The sequence below is a fragment of the Falco rusticolus genome, chromosome 2 (assembly GCF_015220075.1).
Source record: "Falco rusticolus isolate bFalRus1 chromosome 2, bFalRus1.pri, whole genome shotgun sequence".
Classification (NCBI taxonomy): Eukaryota; Metazoa; Chordata; class Aves; order Falconiformes; family Falconidae; genus Falco; species Falco rusticolus.
Genome location: NC_051188.1, coordinates 9,402,792 through 9,426,953, shown reverse-complemented (window position 1 = coordinate 9,426,953; position 24,162 = coordinate 9,402,792). Strand labels below are relative to the sequence as shown.

Genomic DNA, 24,162 nt, shown 5'->3' with positions numbered 1-24,162 from the left:
GAAACTGACACACACCCCCCGCCCCCCTTGGCATCCATGAGCACAGCTGACACAGTATGCACTCCTGGTAACAGGACACCCATCACCATGGCTTCACAGCTGTGTATTCCCCACCTAACTTACTATTCACATGATGGCTGGATCTTATTTTATTTATTTTTAAATCAAAACCAGATTTTTAAAAGTCTATTACCGGCTTATCCATACAATCTATTGAGCTGTATTTCTAATGATCATATTTATTGTTCCAACTTTTTCAGCTTGTAAAAAACTGCCTCTGAGTCTTGTTTACAACAGAAGATTTAGTAATAAATGAGAATTAAAAGTAAGGAGAGGGAGATGTATTTTGTATCCTGGCAAGGAAATTTCCCCTCAGTTTTATAAAGCATACACCAATCTCCTTGAAATGTCCCTACATCTGATACTGCAGCAGTTTATGTCTCTTTGCGGCTTGATAAAGCCGTATCTTAGGCAATGTCAGCTCCACAAGGCTACACATATAAAAAGCTCATTGGAATAAGTCTTCCTTGCATGATCACCTTCAGATGAGAGTCCTGTAAATATATCAGCCACGTGCCTGAGAAGGCTTTCAATGTGGAGCTGCACCTCAGTGTTTGCCAGAGATCTGAACTGGATAAAAACATTTTTGGAATCCTTTCTTGGCTCACACAACAAAACATTGCTCCATCTTTCTTATGCTCAATAACCAGCATCAGTTTTGTGCCACAAACTTCACTATATAAAATGTGTAATGGCAGGGATGTTGCTTACAGAAAAGAAGAGAGATTAATGCCTTTTTCAGTTACCTGTGGAATATCAGATTTCAGAATTCAGGTGCAGGAGGGGAGAAGACATAAAGGATGTAATACATGTAGGAAAACAAAGTTATTCTGAGAACAGAAAAATACATTTGTGTTCTGAAGTACAGAAAGGTACAGGAAGCCCAAAGGTAGTGGGAAAGACAAGTGAGAGGAAGAGTTTCTCTTGATTAAATCAGTGACTGTAAAAAAATCTCCACCTAGAAGTGAAGCTGAGGTAGGAAAGGCAATGTTTAGCCACCCATATTTTATTTCCCTCACAAATGCCAGTTTCATTGCTTATGCATAAACACCCCCCAGGGACCAGCCGCCTCCTTGGATAAAAAAACTAGTCATTCTCTTCCTTTTCTCCAAATTTATCTGTATCATCCCAATGTGCGCCTCAAGTAATTTTCTTCCTCCTGGTTTAGTATCAAGATGTACTTTCCAGTCTACTGTTGCTCCCCTCCTTCCCTACGCATTGTGTTAGCAACATCCACACGTTACACCACCACACATCAGTGCGGGCAGTGTGGCTGAGCCACATACTCAATTAGAGCAGGAGAAACGCACAGGTTTAAGTCCAGAAGTATACACCAGCCTCTCCCTTACTCTTCAAATCCGTTCTTTACATTATATTCACAGTGGAGAGAAGTAGATGCCAGGCATGTTTAGATACAAATAAAGGGATTTCCTTAACACTGGGGACCAAACCTAAATGAAATTAATTTTTCAGCAGCCTGATGAGAATGGCTTTTTGGTTCTCCAAAAACCCAAGCGACTTGGAGGACATGGACTTCTGCATTCAGAAATGGTGCCTTGAAAGGACCAGATAAGTTTTGTTCAGCATCTCAGAGCTATTCCAGTGGATACAGGAACATCTTGGTACACTTATCACTAGTGTTTAAGGACATTTTTGAGGGGGGAAAGAGGCAATTATTTTGCTGTCATTCAGGGACAGCATAAAAAAAATAACAGAAACAAAGTTTTCTTTAGTGGCCTCAGGGACTGCAAGGAAAGTAGATGATATTAATTTCAGTGACACTTGGATTATCTTCAGGCTGTATTGACATTTTTCTCGTTCTCTGTGTACTCCAAATATGCTGGCTATTTGATTTTCTTAATTGGATTCCCATGAAAATAGGAACTGAAATATTTTACAGCTCTTGAAATGTTTTCTTTGCCATTCAGGGATAAGATTAAATATCAGAAATACATATTTTTACTATAGATACAAAAACGGCTTCACCTAATAAGGTACAGTAAGCCCCGGATAGCAGCATCATGATCTTGTCTGCCTGTCTGAAGATGCCAGATAAGAGCTGGATTATCCAAACAGCCCTGAAACAGAAAGGACTGAAAAAAGGGCATCCCCACATCCAAGTGACACAACAGCCATTTCAACGAGCTCTGACAACACTGATGCTGTATCCCATTTGGCTTGTACTGACCTGGATTCCTCCCTGAGTAGGGAGATGACTGCCTCCCTCATCCCGAGGGCATTGGTCCTACTGTCAGTGAGAGCTGCAGAGAACAGACAGTGCTGGAGGCTGCTGCTGTCTTGGCTCCAGGCACCATCTGGTACAGCCCACTGCCATGGCTCATGCAAACCACCTGCAGGGCCGAGGGCAGGGGTGATGCTCAACAGCAGATCTCAAGGGATCCCCACCAGGGCTTGGTGGGCTCTTCCTGCAGCGTGTTGATTCAGGCTGTGGCAAAAGCCCCAGAAGTCTGAGGCTTGAGTGTCTTGTAAGACTGGATCCTGCCCCTACCCTATCCCCAGCAAAAAAGTAATTCATCTCTTGTCCAAAATATTTTAGATGGTAACTGCTTGTTGCCATCAAACTGCTTTCTTGCACTGTTGCTTGCAATGAAGTTACAGCCATTGGCAATTTCAGCAATTGCCTGACAGTTGTAAGCATGAGGCAGAACACAATTTAGCCTGTGCTGACATTGAATTTGCTGCTGAAACATTACTAGGACTTTGCTTTTGAACATAATTGGTAAGGCTGTAATTCAAACTGAGGGTAGAAGAAGGACACAATTTTTATCTGGCTGTTTTTAGCATTATAAATGCATATCAGCAGAGATAACATTCAATTTTCACCCTGATTCTCTGCACCCTGTATTTCTCTTTCCTTTTTATTTCTTATTCTGTGGCATATGAAGGCACAGACCCCAGGTGAGATCCTTTATTGCATACATAAGTGCTGGTTGTATACAATCACTTACCCACCCAAGTTCTGCCCTGGAATGTGCCTACGTGCAGCAAAGCACCTTTGCAGCCACTTCACGCTCCTCTGAGCTGTTTGCTCCCTCCATGCTCACCTGAGGAGGTCTCTTCTCCCCAGACCAGGATTTAAGCTGTGGGAGGCTTTGGGCAGCCCCTCACTGCAGGCAGGTGTGCACAGAACTGATTTGCAGGTGAGCTCCCAGAGCCAGATTCAGTGCCAGTTGCTTCCTCACTACATTTTAAGGCATAATCACTGCAGCCTGGCACCCAGGCAGCGAACAAAGCCTTTTCTTTATCCCCACATCCAGGGCTCGGGAGCAAGCAGCAAAAGCCTCCACAGATTTCAGGAAGAGCCTTTACATTATTCCAAATGAAATGTAACCATTTCCATAAGTACATCTTAGACCAGCTTCTTGGAGAAAGCAGATAAGGATGAGTTAAGGGTTCAGGTGGCAATATGACAACCAGGATCACTGGCTGTCGTTTTGTCCCTTCCCTTGTTGCTGGATTTGTGGACTTCTCTCAATTGCTTGTTCCAGGTAAGGTGTGGACTTCAGCTTCCAGTACACCTTACAACACAAGTCTCCAGCATGAGCCACACAGCACCTCAGGCTCAAGGTTGCTAATTCAAGAGTGCTGAGCTCAGCATTCAACAGCTTTTGGAGGCTCCTGAACTGGGTGAAGAGGGACTTGCCAACAACACCAGAAGGATCTACTTTTAATTGTGCCTTACATTATGGAAAGTTTGCTGAATATGACATATTCTGAACAAAACATTTACAACACACAGCCAGCATTTTTTAGTGAAACTTAAATCAAAACATTAGAGCTAACATAAGGATGGACCTCATTGCTGCAATTCATCAGTTGTTCCAGTCCTTCTGCACATTTGTGTAATTAAGGAATCATTCCCCATGTGGTCACAGAGTAATTTTAATGTATTATTCTAAGGTTCATGGCCTTGCCTTTTACTGCAATGCAGAGCTAGATCAGTCCATTTGAGCTACTAGGGGCTTAGGCTCCTGAGCTACAGATGCCCCAGCTTTCACGGTTTAGAATGTGACTGATCCCAACTCCTGCCCTGCAGAGGTAGCAAAATAAACACATGCATAGTCCCCAGCTGCATCCATTGACTGTGAAAATCCACTGATGGCTTCAGTAAATGTGCCAGCCTGGGAACTACAGCAGCTAAGAAGCCAGCACAGGGTCATCTCTACATGCCCTGCCACTATAGCAACTACAAAATGTCCCACCAGAACAGGACAAATAATGTGTGACCATAATAGTTTACCATAGCACCAGAACTTAATGCTGAAGTGTTAAAGATGTCCTCTCTCACTGCAGTTGGTCCACATTCCATGTGGAGGTCAGGACTGGTTTCTCACCCAGAACTTTGGAGAGCGTAATCTTTACTTTTGCCTTGTCTGTTTGGGTAATAAGTTGGGATTTTATAAATTTAAAACTTAATATAAAAGCTACTCTGTCAGCTTCATGTAGATTTTTATTCTGACTCCTACATTTTTGTATCTCAGATCTCCATATGTGAAACCCTAAATAACTAATAAAGATATCCCTTCTCCTGTCTTTTGGGATTATAAATGGGGAAATATTCAGAAACATTAATATAAAATATCTAACAGCGTAACATCAATACACTTTGAATAATGTGTGCCAAATCCTATGTGGAGACTCATTCACAATTAAGATGTAGCTAGGTTGTTAATTAGGTTTCAGCCTTGTTGTTTGGACTTCTGCTATCTTTGGAAGGGTCTGTGAAAAGTTTCCAAGAAAACCAAGTCTTTTGTCAACAGGTTGAACTCACTGCCCAGGATGCCAAACTTACCAAACCAGCAATAGTTTTCTTCCAGTATTAGTCTCCATGATATTCAGTGATCTCATGGTGTTGACTTAAGAGACCTCACTAAATTCCCTTCACTTTTCAGAGTGCATTTTATTCACAGGCCTTAGTATGTCATGTTTACCTTTGGAACTAGTTTAATTCTATGTTTTATATTGCCTGCCATGAAAGGGATTTTCAGTGCTAAGCTAATACAGCTTTATGGATGCTGAAGGCATGGTAAGGTCTCTTAGGCGTCAGGGCTATAATACCAAATTAAAACAGCGTCAAGATCAAAACCCCAGAAAACACAGACTGTAATACAGCGCTTCATATCTGTGAACTCTTCTCCCAGATTAACTAATTTTAATGCAATATGAAAGATCAGAAATAAGTGAAAAATTTACCTCTACAGAGAGACTTCAGGGTACTAATACACCTATGGCAGTGGTCAAGCCTTCAAGAGCTTCTCCTCTCCTTGTGTATGGCACAATTTAGCCCATCCCTGAATCAGCCAGATCTTCTTCCAAAATATCAGATTTATTTTTTTTTTCCCAGAAGATACTTATACATCCTTATCTGCAATTTGTTGGTGATTTATGATGTTCCTTTTAGAAAACCTTTCCCTGGTGTGTCAAGTGGGGCACCAATTTCTTCTATCTGCTTGTCTTGTTATTCACATGGGTATCTAGTACCTTGCTCCTGCTGGCTACGTTTCTGGCTGGAGGAACACAGAGGCATTTTTATGTCAGTTTTACTGGGGCTCCAGTCGCAGCAGCAATGCTCCCTTGAGCACAGGGTAGAACAACTCTACACCTGCTCCAAATTGGACTGGCTCCTAACAGCCTTTTCCACAAGCCAAGGATTGCCTCAGCACACTGCACGGGCCACAAGACAAGGCTACTGGCTCTGTTCCCCTGGAGTTTCTGAGCCAGCTAGGAGAGAAGATTTTCCAGGTGCTTGGAGGTGCTGAAATGTAAGAGGTGGGCTGTGGGGCAGGATCTTGTCCAAATGACCATGGAGCATACACATATTTGGGGAATAGGAATGAGTTCTTCTTGTATTACCATTTTTCAGCTTTTGCCTTGGCATAATCCTGGCCATCAACCTAACCTGAACACTCCCAGTGCTGTTTTTCATATTTCTTTTACTTGATCTAGTTGTCCCTTTCTGCAAAGTGCCATTGTCAGAACCCATTAACTGCAAAGCTATTATATGGGAACCTCACCAATCATTTCTTTATGAAGACTACCCAGTCCTTAAATCTTAATTAAGGCATAAATTGTTACACAGTTTTGCATTCTCCTTGTAAAGTATACTCAGTGATGGGGGGGGGGGGGGGGGGGGAAATGGTACAAGTTTTCAACTGTTTTCTCAGGTATTTTATTAAGAGAATGTAAAAGGAGTAATAAAGCAAGGAAAGCATGAAATAGTCTGAAACTAATGAGAAATGCTTGGTTATGATTCACTTCTACTGCAACATTAGAAACTGAGCAATATTCAGCCCCTATATCAATGTCTGCATTTAAAGGCCAGCTGTCAGATAAATACCCTTTCTCTTCAGATTTCCTGTCCAACAATATACAGTAGTATTAGAAGATGGAAACGGTTTGTTTCCCCAAAACATTAATTACATTTTGGCAAGATCACAAATAGATTTAGAGGTCGTATACTCATAAAACTTCTTGGGGAAGAGCCCACATCTGTGTATACCAGAGTATGCTTTCTGGTTTTCACCCTTCTTCCACCACTCCCACTGGTTTAAAATGTTGATTTTAATAATGTGATTCCTGTGCTACATTAATCTTCATGAAGTCAGAATGAAATAGTGTCTCCCTCACAATGAATAAGTAAGCTCTTTGAATCCAAGAAGAGTTAAATAGGCATCAACTAATGCTATGAGAGTGTTCCATAAAAATCTAGATGTCTTTGTTACATTAAGACATGGCAATAATTTTATTATTGCAACAGAAAACTTTGCACACTGAAGCAGTTAAAATATGGATGGCAAATTATTCTGCATTTAGTAACCAAGAGCACAATTCTGTTACACTGCAGTGACTGCAAATTTGTATCCTTTGTTTGCACTTATGTCAAAGACTTGTTGACCCTAATCCTTCTGATTTTTCTACTTTCTTTGAGAACACAGACCTACCTGCTTTGTACTTTTGCCACACCACCTATTGAGTATACCACCTTAGTGTAGGTATTATATTTTTGATGATATTTTATGTAGAGATATATGATGATATATTATGTAGAGATATAGAATACAGAAACTCTGGGGGAAGAGAGGAGCTAAGCTTAATACATACCCATACCATTTCATGATATGATTTTTACCACTGAGAATGTCAAGTGGCAGATTTGGAAAAAATTAAGCCCCAGTTAAAATAAAGAAAAAGGCAAAAAGTAGATCTTCTGTGTAGAAATTACCAGATTTTGTTCTCCTTTGCTTCTGCACATGGCCTTTGCTTTTGCTGTGTTAACTGCCTTTATATTGACCCACAAGTTTTCCCATCTTCTTTTCTCCCTGCCCTGTCCTGTTGAGGAGTGCAATGATGGAGCAGCTTGGTGGGCATCCAATGCAGTCCTTTTTGGCATCCAGTGTGAGGTTTGAGACAACAGCAGTTTTGTATTGTGTGCTATATCTATAGTAGTAATTAAGTGGCAAGCTCCTGTATAGGTCATGGAGTATCTTGGCTGCACTGCTTCCCTCTTTATTTTGCTAAGCTGGGGAACATGTTAATAGAAATAATGCCCATGTGCTTTGTCCTGGCATTGGTGGCCTTGCTGTGTGGGGGAACTATCATTTGAAGAGGATGAGGGAATACATCTTCCTCCTCCTAACCAGGACTGATGTGGATGGTTTTATTATGTAGGTTCCCGAGGTCCTTGGTCACTTTTACATGAGCTGTTTAATACTACTAGTTAACACTATTAGCATATTATGGGGTTTATGGAAAGTAGTATCGCCCTGGTGTAAGGGAAGACAACTTTTGGGTGAGGCGATACTGAAATGTGCCCTAAGGCAGCCGGTCCCAGGTTGGCAGTGTGTGTGGAAGGATTTGAGCAGGTCTCCACGGTGGATGTCACCTCCCATAACCTGGGACGTTATACCTGAACAGGCAAGTGACCCTGGCAAACTGACGTGCCATCTGACAGAAGGGTGCTTTGCCTCCCCCAGTGAAAACCTACACCTTCTGGCACTGCACTGGGGCCTGGCCTGGGCCTGTCGAGCCACAGCCCAGCACTCTCAGAGTGGTTAAGGCAGGGACCCAAATAACAGCTACAGCAATTGCCCCAGGAGTGAAAAAGAAAGCATGGACAAGGAAAACAATGGGTCCATACTATCAATTAGTAATGAAGGAGGAAGAAGAGGAAAGTTTTGATAAAGAAACCAATCCTTCCACAAAGAAATTGAAGGAAGGAGTGAGAGAATTCAGACAAGAAGTGGAAACTCCCAGGTCCCTGACCTCATCAGAACTTTGAGATATGTAGAAAGATGACAGCCGCCAGCTCGCAAGCTCGGTGAGAGGATTGCTGCCCAGCTGCTCCAGTGCTGGGATAATGGCATTGACAGTCAGCAACTGGAAGGCAAGGAAGCTCAACAGGTGGAATCCTTTGCTAGAAACCAGGCATCTGAGAGAAGAACTGGGAAAGAGGCAGCAATTTTTAGTCTCTGGAGACAGCTCCTCTCAAGTGTGAGGGCCAGATGTCTGTTCAAGGAAGATCTTGAGAACTACCAAGGAAAATAGACTACTGCAGATGAAGGCATCCAGTACCTGAGGGAATTAGCAGTGCTGGAAGTCATCTACAGTGATCTAGGCAGTGATGAGGTCTCCAAAGATCGTGAGGATGGCCTGTGCACACAGGCCATGTCAATGAAGTTTATTCAAAGTGCCCCAGTGCCATATTCTAACAGCTTGGAAGCAATGTATTGCCTGGATGTGGATAAATGAACTGTGGAGAGAGTGTCTTCTTGGCTGCAAAACTTTGAAGAAAATCTCTGTATCTCCTCATCCCTATAGGCCAGTGCCTTGGCTATCAGGAGCATCCCAAGAAATCAGACCTCTCTTGGCCCGGTCAGAGGGAAAGGGAGCCCTAGGCCTATGCCATGTGGAGCACTGTAGTTCTTCCTGCGCGACCAGGGGGAGGACGTGAGGAAGTGGGATAGTGAATCCACCTTTAAGATGGAAACCAGTGTATGCTGAGGTGGAATTCAGCTATTAAGAAGGGACTACCCAAGAAGACCATCAGCTTAGCTGCTTTAGAGACACAAGAAGGCAACCACTGATCTCCCAGACACAGAAGAACGGAAATCATCTCTCTTGACCTGGATGACGGGAATTCTGGTCTGGCACTGCAAGGATCAAACAGTGAATAATCTGACCAAGAACAGGAATAGAGGGTCCCTGCCTTTGGACCATGTGGATTTGATGACCTGGCACACCAGACCCACTGAAGTATAAGGCTTTTATAGACACTGGTGCACAGTGCATGGTGATGACATCAGGGTATAGGGGCACAGAACCCATCTGGATCTCTGGAGTGACAGGGGATGCCAAGAATTTTCTGTATGGGAGGCTGAGGTGAGCTTAACAGGGAACAAGTTGGAAAAGCTCCCCATTGTGACCAGCCCAGAAGGCCCTTGTATCCTTGGCATAGACTGCCTCAGGAGAGGATATGTCAAGGCCCAAAGGGGTACCGATGGGTTTTTGGTGTAGCCACTGTAAACACAGAGAAGACCAAACAGCTATCTACCCTGCCTGACCTCTTGGAAGATCCCTTCACTGTGGGATTGCTGAGAATTGAAAAACAGCAGGTGCCAATTGCTACCAGAACAGTGCACCGGCAGTAATATCACACAAACTGAGACTCCCTGGCTCCCGTCCATGAGCTGATTCATCAACTGGAGACCCAAGCAGTGATCAGCAAGACTCACTCATCTCTTAATAGTCCCATATGGCCAGTGCAAAAGTCTGACAGAGGGTGGAGGTTAACAGTAGACTATCATGGCCTGAATGAAGTGATGCCAGCATGGAGTGTTACTGCATCAGACATGTGAGACCTCTGGTATGAAGTCAAAAGAGTCAAAGACAGCCAAGTGGTTTGCTAAAATTGACATTGCCAATGTGTTTTTTTCAATTCCTTTGGCTACACAGTACTGGCTATAATTTGTTTTCACATGGAGGGCTGTCCAATACACCTGGAATCCACTGCCCCAGGGGTGGAAGCACAGCCCTACCATTTGTCATGGACTAATCCAAACTGCACTGGAAAAGGGTAATGTCCTTCAGCATCTACAATACATTGATGACATCACTGTGTGACACAGTAAGACAGAGGAAGTGTTTGAAAAGGGAAAAAGAGTAATTCAGATTCTTCTGAAAGCTGGTTTTTCCATGAAAAGAAGGTCAAGGGACCTGCATTGGAAATTCAGTTCCTGGGAATAAAATGGAAGGATAGATGCTATGGATGTGGTTAACAAAACAGCAATATGTCTCCAGTAGCTAATTAGAAGGAAACACAAGCTTTCCTAGGCCATGTGGGGTTTTGGAGAATGCGTATTTCAGGTTATAGTCAGTTTGTGAGGCCTTTCTATTGAGTAACCCAAAAGAGGAACTATTTTGACCTGGGTCTTGAGCAAGAACAAGCCTTTGAGTAGATCAAACAGGAAATAGCTCATGCAGTAGCTCTTGGGCCTGTTCAGACAGTACCAGCTGTGCAAACTACTTAACACTGCAGCTGGAGAGCATGGTCTTGCCTGGAGCCTGTGGCAGAAAACATCAGGAGACATCTGAGGTCAGTCATTAGGGTTTTGGAGCCAGAGATATCAAGGATCAGAAGCCCACTACACCTCGACTGAAAAAGAGTACTAGCAACATATGAGAGGTTCAAGCCTCTTCAGAAGTTGTTGGTACAGAAGTATATCTCCTCTTGGCTCCACAATTGCCCATGTTGCAAAGGAAACATCCCATCTACACATGTAACCACGGCTACATGGAGTAAGTAGGTAGTGTTGATCATGCAACAAGCTCAAAAGGTGAAACCCAAGCACCCAGAAATCCTGGAACAGATGGACTGGCCAGAAGGCAGAGATTTTGGAGCATTGCCTGAGAACATAGCTTATGCTTAAGAGGCACCATCATATAATGAGTTCTCAGAAGGTGTTATGCTTTGTTTACTGATGGATCCTGTCATGTGGTAGGAAACCATTAGAAGTGGAAAGGTGCTTTGTGGAGTCCCACACAGTAAGTCATTGAAGCCACTGAGAGTCAAGTCAGTTTGCAGAAGTGAAAGCCATCCAAGTAGCCCTAGAGATTGCTGAATGAGAAAAGTGGCCTGTGCTCTATCTCTGTACCGACTCCTGGATGGTGGCTAATGCCCTCTGGGGGTGGCTACAGGAGTGGAAGAGGACCAACTGCCATTGCAGGGGTAAACCCATCTGGGCTGCTGCATTGTGGGAGGACATGACTGCCCAGGTAGAAAACATAGCTCTAAAGGTACATCATGTAGACACTCACATGCCCAAAAACAACGCCACTGAAGAACATAGAAACAATGAACGGGTAGACAAGACTGTCAAAAATGAAATTGATCAGGTGGATCTGTACTGGGAGCGTAAGGGTGAGAGATCTGTAGCTCAATGGGCACACAAAACGTTCAAACATCTAGGAAGAGATGCAAAATACAGATGGCCTCATGATCAAGGGGTGGACCTGATCATGGAGGCCATCACACAGGTCACTCACGAACGTGAAACATGCTGCAATCAAGCAAGCCACACAAGTAAAGTCTCCCTGGAACAGAGGGCGGTGGCTGGGTTTTCAGTGTGGTGAGGTATGGCAAATTGACTGTATTGGACCACTGCCACAAACACGCCAAGGCAAGCGCCACAATCTTACCATGGTGTAAACAACTACAGGTTGACTAGAAACATACCCTGTAAACCATGGCACTGCCCAAAACACCCCCTTAGGCCTTGAAAGGCAAATTTTGTGGTGACATGGTACCCTAGAAAGAATTGAATCATGCAATTGGACCCCTTTCTGAAATAGCCTCATTAACTCCTGGGCAAAGGACCATGGCATTGAGTGGGTGTAGCACCCGCTATTGCCCAAAAGCCTCTGGAAATGTCGAGAGATATAATGGATATATGTTGGTACCCCACAACTGAACATACTGCTTCTCCTGTCCTGAGCACCCATTTTAAGAGATGGTACATGTCATAGCCTATTCTGTGAACATTTAGAGGAGTGAAGGAAGCCCAAGGATAGTAATATCTGTGTGTTAAAGGACAGGGCATAGTTGTTAATGAGAATGTATAAATCTGTATGTTGCCTATGAAGATGGTTTAAGTTATGTAGTTTAAGTGTTGGTAAGAAGCGATTTCGGTAATGAGAATGAGATGGTTAGAAGATAGATACAGAGAGAGAGAGAGAGAGAGAGAGAGAGAGAGATAGTAAATTATGTGGGACCTGAACATGTTGAAAATGGTATGGAATAAGGGGTGGAGATTCTATTGGGTCTCGCTGAGATGGAGTTAATTTTCCCCACATCAGCCCTCGTAGTGCTGTGCTTTGTGTTGGAAGCTAGAAAGGTGGTGATAACACACCAGTGTTCTGGCTACTGCTGAGCAGCATTTGCACAGCATCAAGGCTGTCTCTCCAACCTTCCCCTGTTACAAGCAGGCTGGGTGTGGGCAAGATCATGGGAGGGGACATAGCTAGGACAGCTGACCCACACTGACCAAAGGGATATTCCATATCATATGACATCTGCTCAGCAATAAAAGCTAAGAGAAAGGAGAAGGAGGGAAGGACATTCTTTTATTAATGATATTTGCCTCCTGGAGCAACCACTAAGCATACTGAAGCCCTGCTTCCCAGGAAGTGGCTGATGGGAATTAGAGAATAAATTTTTTGTTCTCCTTTGCTTCTGCACATGGCCTTTGCTTTTGCTTTGTTAATTGCCTTCATTTTGATTCAAGAGTTTTTCCATCTTTTTTTCTCTCTGCCCTGTGCTGCTGAGGAGGGGATTGATAGAGTGTCTTGGTGGGCACCTGGTGTTCAACCAGGCTCAACCCACCACACCTATCCAGGCTTTACAGTGCAAAAGGAAAGGAGGGATAGAGGAGGGATGTGAGCAACAAGTTTTCTGCCAGCTTTTCCTTCTGGCCATTAATCTGCACAGTGGGGAATGTAAAGGTTGACTTCCTGTGACCTGTGTATATAGAATAGCTTATTAAAACTTATACAGAGACTGAAAAACAAGTGTCCTTATATGAGTTGCACTGCTAATTCAGCTTTGACACTAATTTATTTAATTCAGTTTGATTTCATGAGTTAGATGATGTTTTAATTCCTCAGAAGTCTCAAAAGCATGAATGACAGAGAAGTGAGCAGGATGTGCCATCCCAAATTACCTATTATCTGCAACTCTGATCCCAGAAAATTTTTGTTAGAAAAAAGGTAGCATTTCTGAGGCAGAAGCACTCTCCTTTTCTTGACAGCTAGAATCTGTAAGATTCTTTCCCATAATCATTAAACAAGTTGCAATATCCTTCATAATGTACAATATAATTAGTAGGATTGATGTCTGGTCCTTTAAGTGCATATAATATGCAGACAAGCCTGAAGCATTTTGCACTAAGGTAATGCAAATTGATTTTAAAATTTGTTCATAAATTACTATGTTTAAAAAAATTTAACAGGAAAATTTCACTGTGAGAGATGACTTGTCTTAATCAGCTTGGCCATTTTTCTAGTCATCATGTTATATTCCAGATAAAGTATATTACTGAAATAAGTAGTCACTGAAATGTATTTATTGTGACATTATATTAACAATCTTAGCCTACACTTATTATAATGGCACCTTCCTGAGAGATAAAAAGAAGAGAAATACCAGGAAAACCTGTAACTATATCATTGAAGATCTCACTCCTACATACTTGTTTACCTTCTCTTTTTCTGTTGTTTTTTGGTTGTGTTGTTTTTTTTTTTCCTGTAGGTTGTGACCTCATCCCAGTCCAGTATCTCAGATGGGGTGATCCTGAACCAATTGCAGCAGTTGTTTTTGCATGTCTGGGCCTGCTGGCCACCTTGTTTGTTACAGCTATATTCATAATGTACCGTGATACTCCAGTGGTCAAATCATCCAGCCGAGAACTTTGCTACATCATTCTAGCTGGCATCTGCTTGGGTTACTTGTGTACTTTCTGTCTCATCGCAAAACCTCAACAGATTTACTGTTATCTTCAACGAATTGGCATCGGCCTCTCCCCAGCTATGAGTTATTCTGCTCTAGTAACTAAAACCAACCGCATTGCAAGAATCCTGGCTGGAAGCAAGAAGAAGATTTGTACAAAGAAACCCAGGTTCATGAGTGCCTGTGCCCAACTGGTTATTGCATTTATCCTGATATGTATACAATTAGGCATAATTGTTGCTCTCTTTATAATGGAGCCACCAGATATAATGCATGATTATCCAAGCATCCGAGAGGTCTACCTGATTTGTAACACCACCAACTTGGGTGTTGTAACTCCCCTTGGATATAATGGATTATTAATTTTGAGTTGCACCTTTTATGCATTTAAGACAAGAAATGTCCCAGCTAATTTCAATGAAGCAAAGTATATCGCCTTTACAATGTATACCACCTGCATCATTTGGCTGGCTTTTGTGCCAATATATTTTGGAAGCAACTACAAGATAATCACCATGTGTTTCTCAGTAAGTCTGAGTGCCACGGTGGCACTCGGCTGCATGTTTGTGCCCAAGGTCTATATCATCCTTGCTAAGCCTGAAAGAAACGTACGCAGTGCATTTACCACATCAACCGTAGTCCGCATGCACGTAGGGGATGGAAAGTCATCTTCAGCCGCAAGCCGCTCGAGCAGCCTGGTGAACCTATGGAAAAGAAGGGGATCGTCTGGTGAAACCCTTAGGTAAAGTTTCCTAATGTGGGAGTGTGGGGAAGAAATTATGGTCTTCTAAGAGTTACGAATAGCGGAAGGACAAAGGGAAATAGGTTTGTTTCCTTTGCCTCTGCACTGGGAGAGGAATTAGTCCTCTCTCCCACCTTTGTAACAGTTTGGGGTTTGATTTAGTTAAAACGCTTGTGCAGAAACAGGGGACAGAGCAATGGGCAAACAATTACAAGGCTGGAAGTACTGGCTGTGTCAACTGTAGACTTATTATAAGGAGGGAAACTAGATCTTAGGAGGGAAAAAAAACCCACAAAAGAATGAGAATTATAACTCATTGCTTTGTCCTGAATGCACCCATTTACAGTCTCTTCCCCTTAAATGAATTGCATAGTGTCTGTATTTTGCCTCTAGTCACAACAGTAAGACAACAGGGTTGCTACTAGTGCTACATAAACTAGGCGGAGTAATAAACACAAGTGATATCGTGAGCAGCCACTCTCAGGCATCTGAAGATCTGTTTCATATGACTCTTCTGTTACACCTTTTATCTCCTATTCCCTTGACTTTCCTTTCTTGCACTATCTCTTCCTGTTTCTTTGTTTTTATCCTCATCTATCTTCTCTTCTTCACTTTTCTTGATACCTTTTGCTGTGTTCATTCCCCTAACTCCACCAAATTCAGATGCTCACAGGCCCTGCTTTTGCTACCCTCCCTGTCACTAAACAAATGCTCCCCTGTGAGATATTTTGGTTTCTTCCCAAAGAATTATTTTAATCCAGTGATCATGAAGACAACTTGTATGTTCATTGTAAAAAAATTACAGTAAGTGAAAGAGAAAGGAGAGCTGTGGAGTACAATAGTGTTCTACTTCATAGACAGAGTGTATAGAATTGCACCCAGCCCAGCAGTGCATTTTCATCTTTTGATCCCTTTCACCTTTGATACGAGTGCTATGGGGATGATTTGGGTTATTTAACTTCTGGCATAAACAAAGAATGCTGCCTGTATGAAAGTGCAGAGAAATGGGTTTGTCATTCCTCAGCTATGTGTGTCTAGCCTGGAAGTGACTAGTAGCCAGATTTTCCTCCTCACTGAAACACACATGGATCTTAGGATTGATAATACAAATATTTCCTGACATGCCATTGTTCACACTGTAATTGGCATGGAACGAGGACAATTTATACTTGCATCTTCGCGTGAACCACAGTTTAGACTTGAGGGAGGGTATTGCTAGTAATACCTGCAGGACAGATTATGCCGAAGTGATGATTTGTTTCTGTCAGTTTATCACTAATGCTTCTTTTTCAGTGACTTTGAATTGGTACAGAAATGACCAGTCTTATAAGAATTTTATACCTATGTTCAGTTAAGGTGGTATCTTCCAGTTTTTTTCCAGGTGCAGAGTAGGATGCTATTTTAAAATAATAAATCCTTTATCAGCTTAAGTGATGGTTACCTGCAATGACCTTTTCTACAGCCTCTGTCTGTATGCCTGAATGACCTGAGGTGTTCAGGTTAGAAGCCCTACAACAACTTCTGGGCCTGCTAAAAGAAGCATTCTTCATAACGTGTCCTTAATAGGAGGGCATTCCTCCTCTTTGAGATGATTATTATTTTCCCTCACTTTTGCTGCAGAGCTTATTTGCCATCTCACAGCTTTTTTACTCAACAAGATGAAGTTGTAGATGACGGGAAGATCTTGGGTTTGGCATTCATTAAGGCCCAGTTTTGAAAGATATTGCTCTAAATCTTTGTTTTGTTCTGAAAAGGAGTGTACCCTGCTACTAAATACCCTAAAAGACAAGGTGTATTCTCTTCTTTTTGAGGACTCCGTTTCCATTTCTTTATATACCTCAATGTGTAGATAACACCTGCAGTAGAGAGTTATTAGCAGAATGTAATAAATAGATCATCATCAACAATGACTTCTTTTTCAATAGCACTGTCTTGGAAATGTCTTCAATCCTGAAACACATTGAGAGTGCCTAGTATGTGTGTGTAGGAATGAGAAAGGCAGCTCAAAGCTGATATATTGGCTTATTTCCCTAGATATAAAGAACTATAACATTTCATTTGAAATTTGGAGGAAAAATTTCTATGTCATCAGCAGTGTTCGTCAACACATAAAACCGCAACAAAAGACACTCCTAATCCATGTGTCTGATTCCTCAGCTGGCTAAACTGTGCCAGTGCCAGTGAGTTCAGCAGTGCTCAGTCAGTGGGTGCCTGAAAGGTCTGGGGATCCAAGGGCAAATTGGTTCCATCAGTCATGGGAAATTCTCTCTAATCGATGCCTATTTAGTTGCATGAAAGAAAACAAAAAGGAGTCCTGATATGGGCTGAGTAAATGTAAAATGCTGCTCAGGACTTCACCTATGTCTGATACCATCTCCAAAAAAGAACAGGAAACCACTGTCAGCTTCAGTTCTGCTTACTGTAGAGCATAAACAAACAAAGCCTGACCATTTTAGTTAATATTCAAACATTTATTTAATAAAATCTTTTTGTACACAGTAATATGTTTCAAGGTATTACTCAGTACAATGCTCAAAAAACTTGTTTGCATACTTACTCAAGTAAACACTGAAGTACTCAGAATCACAGAAAATATGCACTAGAGCTACATGGCATTATTTAAATAGCTCAGAGGGGTTTTATTTAAAAGAGAGTGAGTCACTGTTGAATTTAAAGAAACATGCTATTTAAGTCACCAGTGTATAGAAGGGCCCCTATCATTAGCATTTTGCTTCTTGACACTAATTTATAGCACAGTGTAGTATTGCATCAAATCATTGTCAAACAGATAATGCCAATTCTCCATTCAGAGCTTTCACATCAGCTGCAAAATGACAGATAACAAGACTGCTTTTGCCTAAATAAAGCAATGCATCTGTTAGAGTCCTAAATGACTTTTTGCATGGGGTGTTCTTCAATGAAGAGAACACAGGCAAGCTGTGGATATGTGTTGGAATGAATCTTCACATACTGAAATATGTAGAAAGAGAAAGTAAAACTATTCATTACCTAGTGAAATGAAAACCTTTTCAAGTAGGCTATTGTGATTCAGCAGTATTCGCCAAAACATATTCTATCCTCATTTAGATAGGGATATATTTTAATGGGGCTAACAAACCAGACATTATCAGAAGTGACTCCACAAAGAAGAAGGCTGAATACTACATAGCTGGAGTCAAAGCCACACAACCTGTGTAGAGAGGCATACAGACCTTCTGCTTCCAGGTACCTTACCAGTTAATTTCATAGCAACTTGGAAGGCCATAAATAAATTGAGCAAATCTTGCCTTAAGGTTCCAGGAATATGCTACTCAGCCCTTTTGCTGTCCAGAAGAGTCCAAAATACAAGACTAATTTATCCTCTCCTCGTTTTCAAATAAAACCGTATCCCAGGTAAAGTAAAGACTGTATATTTCTGCTACAAGAGCTACCACTATGATATTTCTAGCCAGGACTGCACACCAAAAGGTCTCAGTCATGATGCTACCTTCACCAGGCAGACGGAGCAGATGTTCCAAAGTTTCTCATGCCTTTTAGTATCTTAGCCCTGGATTCCACACAGTAATTTAACCACAGTAGGTGTTTATCTCTTCTGGAACATGTCTTTAATTGGCCCAGACTACACATGCCCCATTTTCCAAGCTTACATATACCAACCCTTTGAACACAGGCATCTCCCTCCAACTAACTGTAGAAAAGAGCAACCTGGCATCCTTCTATAGATCAAGCTGTGACCTGGACACAAACAGCAGAGCTGTTCAGGCAGTGAGGTGGGAATTGCTGAAAGAAGAGTGAGGTCAGAAAACACCATTGCAATCCCAAGGTAAGGCTCTCTGCCTGGAGATTTGAGGCTTAGTTCATATGCATCCCCCTTTGTTTATTTTTGCAGTAACAGTGAGAGGTAGAAGAAAGGAATTAGGCAGCTAAAGTGTTTTTTAACTGCCAGTTGGCCGTTCTCCCTCTGATGATGTAGGACTCATTTAGGTGTCTTGTACCACATTTGCAAAAGGCTGCAAGCCACAAGTACACTCCTGAAACTATGCAAGACAGATCATCATCTTCTAAATGAGTTAGGATCACTGAAGATAACTATTCATAACTATTCTAAAGGACTGAGCAGTACTTTCAATGTTACCCAGGCAGGTAGATATGATCACTGAACAGGAAAGAATCATCACCAGCATAGTCAGATAATGTTAGCCATATTCAAGATGCATTGGATGTTTTTGGTACTGCACATAATTCCTCCATAAAAATGTGAACAATACTAGACAACAGAAAAAAGATGCATATTGATTTCTGCATGTTATCGTAGACACTCATCCACAGCAACTCACAAATCTCACTGAGATTAAAGCTTAATAGCCCAGTGTGACAGTGATGCTTTATTCCACCTGGACTTACCTCATGATGCAGTAATTCCTAAAGATTTAAACATAAACTGTGGCTGTAAAAACAAATGAAGTACTAATTTGTTTTTTAATGTATTATCTTGTCCTCTTAAGAAGGTTGTTTATCACTGTGTGATTGCAGAACTGAGCATTGCTGTGTATACGTCTGCTGAAGTGATAGGACTGACAGCTTTCATTCAGGAGTGGAGAACCTTGCTTTAGTGAACCACAAAAATTAGCATAAATCATTACTATTTTGTTTTATCTTATTCAAGTTAGACAAGGGTGCTCCCACATCCACCTAAGAATCTGGTGCCATTCAGGAGCCTTTTTTTCTCCCTCTCAAGTGTTACACGGGTACAGCAATAGCAGCTTGAGGGACCAAGTGCCTGCCTTGCACAGGCATCAGAAAAAGCATTCAGGTGTCCAGGCTCATGTGCCATTAACTGTCATTCCTTGTCTCCTATGAGGAAAACATGATAAGCAAGGTAGAAAAGTAGACTTTTCCACTGGACTGGATTCAGCCCCGGACCACCAGTGGCTACAATTAGTGTTTACATCAGACAGTCCCAAACTGTGCTATAATGAAATATTTTGGAAGCAGGTGTCTACCATCACCCTGTGGGCTTTGTTTTATGCAAGGAACACCTGGTTTCTCCTCTTATCTGTTCTCTTTCCCTCTTATGACTGACTATATCTGTTTCATTACAATTCAAACAGGAGCTATCTTGATCCACAAAATAAGAAAACTATGCTTGGAACAGCCTAGAAACTGCCATTCATGGTTTTAAAATATTGCAGTCTAAATATTATATCATACATCAGTACATCATATCTCAGCATCAAAATCTTGAGGTTAGTTTTTTCAGAAGCCTGAATTGAAATTTCTCCAAAGAAACCACTTGGGTTTTTTCCCCCCTTGGGAAATTTTTCAAATATTCCTTCTAATTCTGAATCTAATTGAAATTAATTTAAAACACTGAAGAAAGAAGTGAACCAAAAATTTCAGGCTTGAATTAACTTGAGCAGTCTTAACTCTTACACCTTCTTCAACATCTGACTACTGCTATGCTGCATTATTAAGGAAGCCCTGGGAAATCTTTGAGTTTCCAGACAAATGGGAATCCCCATTAAAATTAACCTCTGCCACTGTTACACTTACCAAGCCAAGGGGCTCCAAGAAGCAACCCATGCAATTCCTGTTGCCCAGATATCAGTTCTTGGCTGATTGCAAGCCACATCCATAAATAAGTGGATAGACCTGAAGCCATGGCCATCAAGCTGTGATCAAATCTTTTTAGAATGTGTCTGTGCGTTATCAGCATGAGGATTTCAGATGTAAATGTGAGAGAATCAAATTCCCTGTGCCTCAGGAAGATAAGTTGCCTGAGAGACAAAAAGGGCTGTTATATGACATGGAACTTTCAGATCTGAAAGAATACGGAGTACAAGAAAATCTGGGGGAGTTTTGTGGAAAGCTGAAGCTGGCTTACATTCCTCCATGTGTGTGCACACCCATTGAGAAAGATACTGATCGTGAGTTTCTGCCACAGCGTGTTCTATTGGGACACATTTCTTATAGTACAAGTGCCAATTTTGTCTTCATTTATATGCAGCTTGAACAATTTCTTTGACACATTTTGAATGATGATAAAAGTACACTGCACTTCTCTTCCAAACTAATTTGTAAAAATTTTTACTTACCGAAAAACTTTTTACTTACCAGATGTTGTCAGGGTATTGGCTACAGGTTCATACTCACCATTTTCCCAGTCAAAGGGCTGAGATACCCTTGGTGATCTGATTTGTCACACGGTACACTAAGATTAACACTCTATCAGGTCCATTGTCTGGCAAGACAGGGGAAAAAACAACTTTCCCAGTCCATAGGATAACAGCCACAGGCTTCATGAAAATCGTTGGTTCTGCAGTTTATGCAGGTAGTTGCACTGGTTTATGCATAGCAGTGTGAAACCGAATCTAGAAGAGGTTGTAACCTCAGGATACAGAGCTCAGGACTGGTGGATCACCTCTCATATGGAGTTATATCAGCAGCCTGTCAGTTATGCCGACTCGGATTGCTCTCCTCCTGGAGCCTGGTGGAGCCATTCTGCTTTGTATAAAATAAACACTGATTGGAAAAGGCAGAAAGTTATTTTCTAGTCTGGTGAAAAGAGCAATTATTTTTAATGGCAGAGGAGAGATTCCAGCTTGGGTCTCTTGGACCCCACAAGTGCCCCATCCATCAGGCTTTTATATTAGCTTTACACTAAAAGACCTTTACAATTCTGGTTTTATTTCACTGGCCAAAAAAAAAAAAACAACCAAACCCAAACCAACAAACAAACAATAACAAAAAAACCCCAAACACTAAAAAAAGGGTATCATTCATTATTTGATACCTTGATGTTTTGTAGGACAGAAAAATAATGTATTGGTGACTTTTTATTTTTTAAATAAACCCTTGTGTGTATGGGGATCTAATCAGGTGATAATCGAAGACTGTGAATAGGGAGAACTAATATTTGAGAAGTTATATTATAGAAATGACCAGCACCATCCTTGAACTGTAGCAGTGGCCAGCTTTTAGCCATTGCTTACCTCAGTGCAATAAATCCCAGTGGAAGGTGAAAAGTGAAAGTGCTGCACAAAAGAGGACCAGAGATTACTGTAAGGCAAAAGATGCCACTGAGAAATCATCATGTACCAAAAAATAAGGTAATTTCTACAGATGCTGTTTAAGGGGACCATTGATGACAAATTGCATGTGAGTGCTTAGATGGCTTTGTATTGTGAGATGATGGCAAAACAGTGAGGGTTAAGCTTCTTACACGACACAATGTCATTAAAGCAGGTAACAATTTACACAAAGTGAAGGTTTGGCTCAGTGGGTATTGCTCTTACGTAAAAAAACGAAACCTAGTCACAGTGATACAAAAAAAAATTATTTGTTTGCCTTGTAGCCTTGTGAAAAAGGAATTTTGATGTATGCAGGAAAAAAAACATTTGACTCTTCAGGGGAAGTCATTATCCTTTTGACTGATTAGTCTGCATTTATTAATGAATCAGTTCCCAAATGGATCATTTGGAGCTATTTTAATCTAATATGCTACAAAAATTTAGATTGAGAGATTACTGAATGGTTTGAGTCCTTCAGTTTTCCCTAAATAATTTAGTCTTGGTGTCTTTTTGGACAAGCTTGATACTGTGATTAATTAAACTTCAACTATTATGAAATGACTGAAGAATATTTTATGAAACTCAGTGAAAGTTATTAGGTCTGGAAGATTTTGATAAATTGCTGCTAAAACATTCCATCTGTATAATGAATTTATATTCTTGAATGCCCTGATTACAATGATTTCTAATTTCTATACAGAACTAGTGGTGGTGTTCTGAGTTTTCCCCTCAACTTGAATTTAATTAAAGTACTGATTGACTGATACAAATTGTTTGGCTGCATTAAGTGAGCATATGTATTCAAGCCTAATTTTTTGAATTATTTATATTATTAAGACAGCACCTCCACCATTTTGAACCACATATCAAAGCTGAACTGTGCAAATTAAATTATGCTGTAAGCGGTTCCCTGCTTACTGTTACACAAATACGCTCTAGATTGCAAATGCAGCCTTGCTAGTGTACTACAAAAAAAAAAAAAAAAACAAATGGAAGGAGCAGTGAAGATGGGACCCAGGAGTTTGGTTTATTTTTTAGGGGAAGAAAGAGCTGAGAAAGATTTTTCTATTTTGTAACAGCCATGTCTACCTCTTTTACCTTTTTTTGCCATCTTCAAGCCTGTCTCCCAAAATTTTGGTGACAAATAAATGTCACCATATACTATATCAATGCTGTCCTTATCATTCATGCTGAAGAGCACCGACAAGCCATGCAGATGGCATCATGCCCATCAGTATGTATGATGCAGATCCTCTTGCCAGCTACCATCTGACCCGAGCACACGTTTATCTACCAAAGGAACTTCTGGATCTTTCCAGAGCAAACTTTGATATAAACGGGCATTGGAATTAATTTGATAAACAGACAATTAGGACACCCTCCTTCCAAGGTCCAAACAAGATATAAGCTAGTCTGCCACTGTTGGAAATACCTGTAGGAATGATAAAGAATGGTATTTGTCCTTGAATACTGCAAGTTAGTGTGAGCTGGGAGAAGAGCTGGAATTTCAGCTGACTTAGAACTGCATTTGGTTATAGATTTTTTTAATAACTGTAGCTGAAATTCAAAGCAGGTGTCTGTTAAAATATATAAACACAAAACTCCTTTAATTTGCTATAGTTTCAATTATAACATTATATATTGCTGTGATTATCCAGTTTGCTGCCAGTTGATGACTTATTACACAATTACACATTGCTAGAAAAAAAACGAAGTAATTTTACAGTTCACTATCCAGTAATGAGGTAGGAGAAAAAGAAAGATTAAAAATCTAATAAACACTAAAGATGCAAAACATCAGAAAACAAAACAGAGTTAATATATTAAATATACAGCATAGCATAACAGATCTTGAGTAATAAAAAACATTAGAAAAGAGAAACTTCTTTCTCCTAAGTCAGCAAAATTGAAAAATGTCATGTTAAACTAGATGCCAAGGTAAGGCACTGCAAAGTAGGCCCCCATCCATCCATTTCCCAAACCTAGATAAGTTTCTAATATTTAAAATACTTCAGAGGAAATGAGATTTAGCTTCCCTTTTCAACACAATGAAGGAAATAGTGAATTAATTAATGGCACCTTCCTATGGCATGTCTAGTTCTGCAAACCCAAAGCAGAGGGGACAGCTCAGCATGGGGAGTAGAATGGGTAGAACAAGAAGTACTATGTGAATGAGACCCTATTGTACAAAAATCCTATACAATGTTTTGTCCAATATTTCAGAAATACCCTTTCTGGAAGAAGGTAAATAAACATATTGGTAATATTTT

General features: G+C 41.1%; 1 protein-coding gene across 2 annotated transcripts in view; it reads left to right on the top strand.

Moving 5' to 3' along the window:
• Positions 1-24,162, top strand: part of LOC119143724 (metabotropic glutamate receptor 5) — a 156,184-nt gene that overhangs the window by 109,626 nt on the left and 22,396 nt on the right. For both annotated transcript variants that reach the window (XM_037378285.1, XM_037378284.1), the window contains exon 6: positions 13,883-14,822. In XM_037378285.1, coding sequence (XP_037234182.1) covers positions 13,883-14,822 — 940 coding nt within the window. The remainder of the gene's footprint in view (positions 1-13,882; positions 14,823-24,162) is intronic.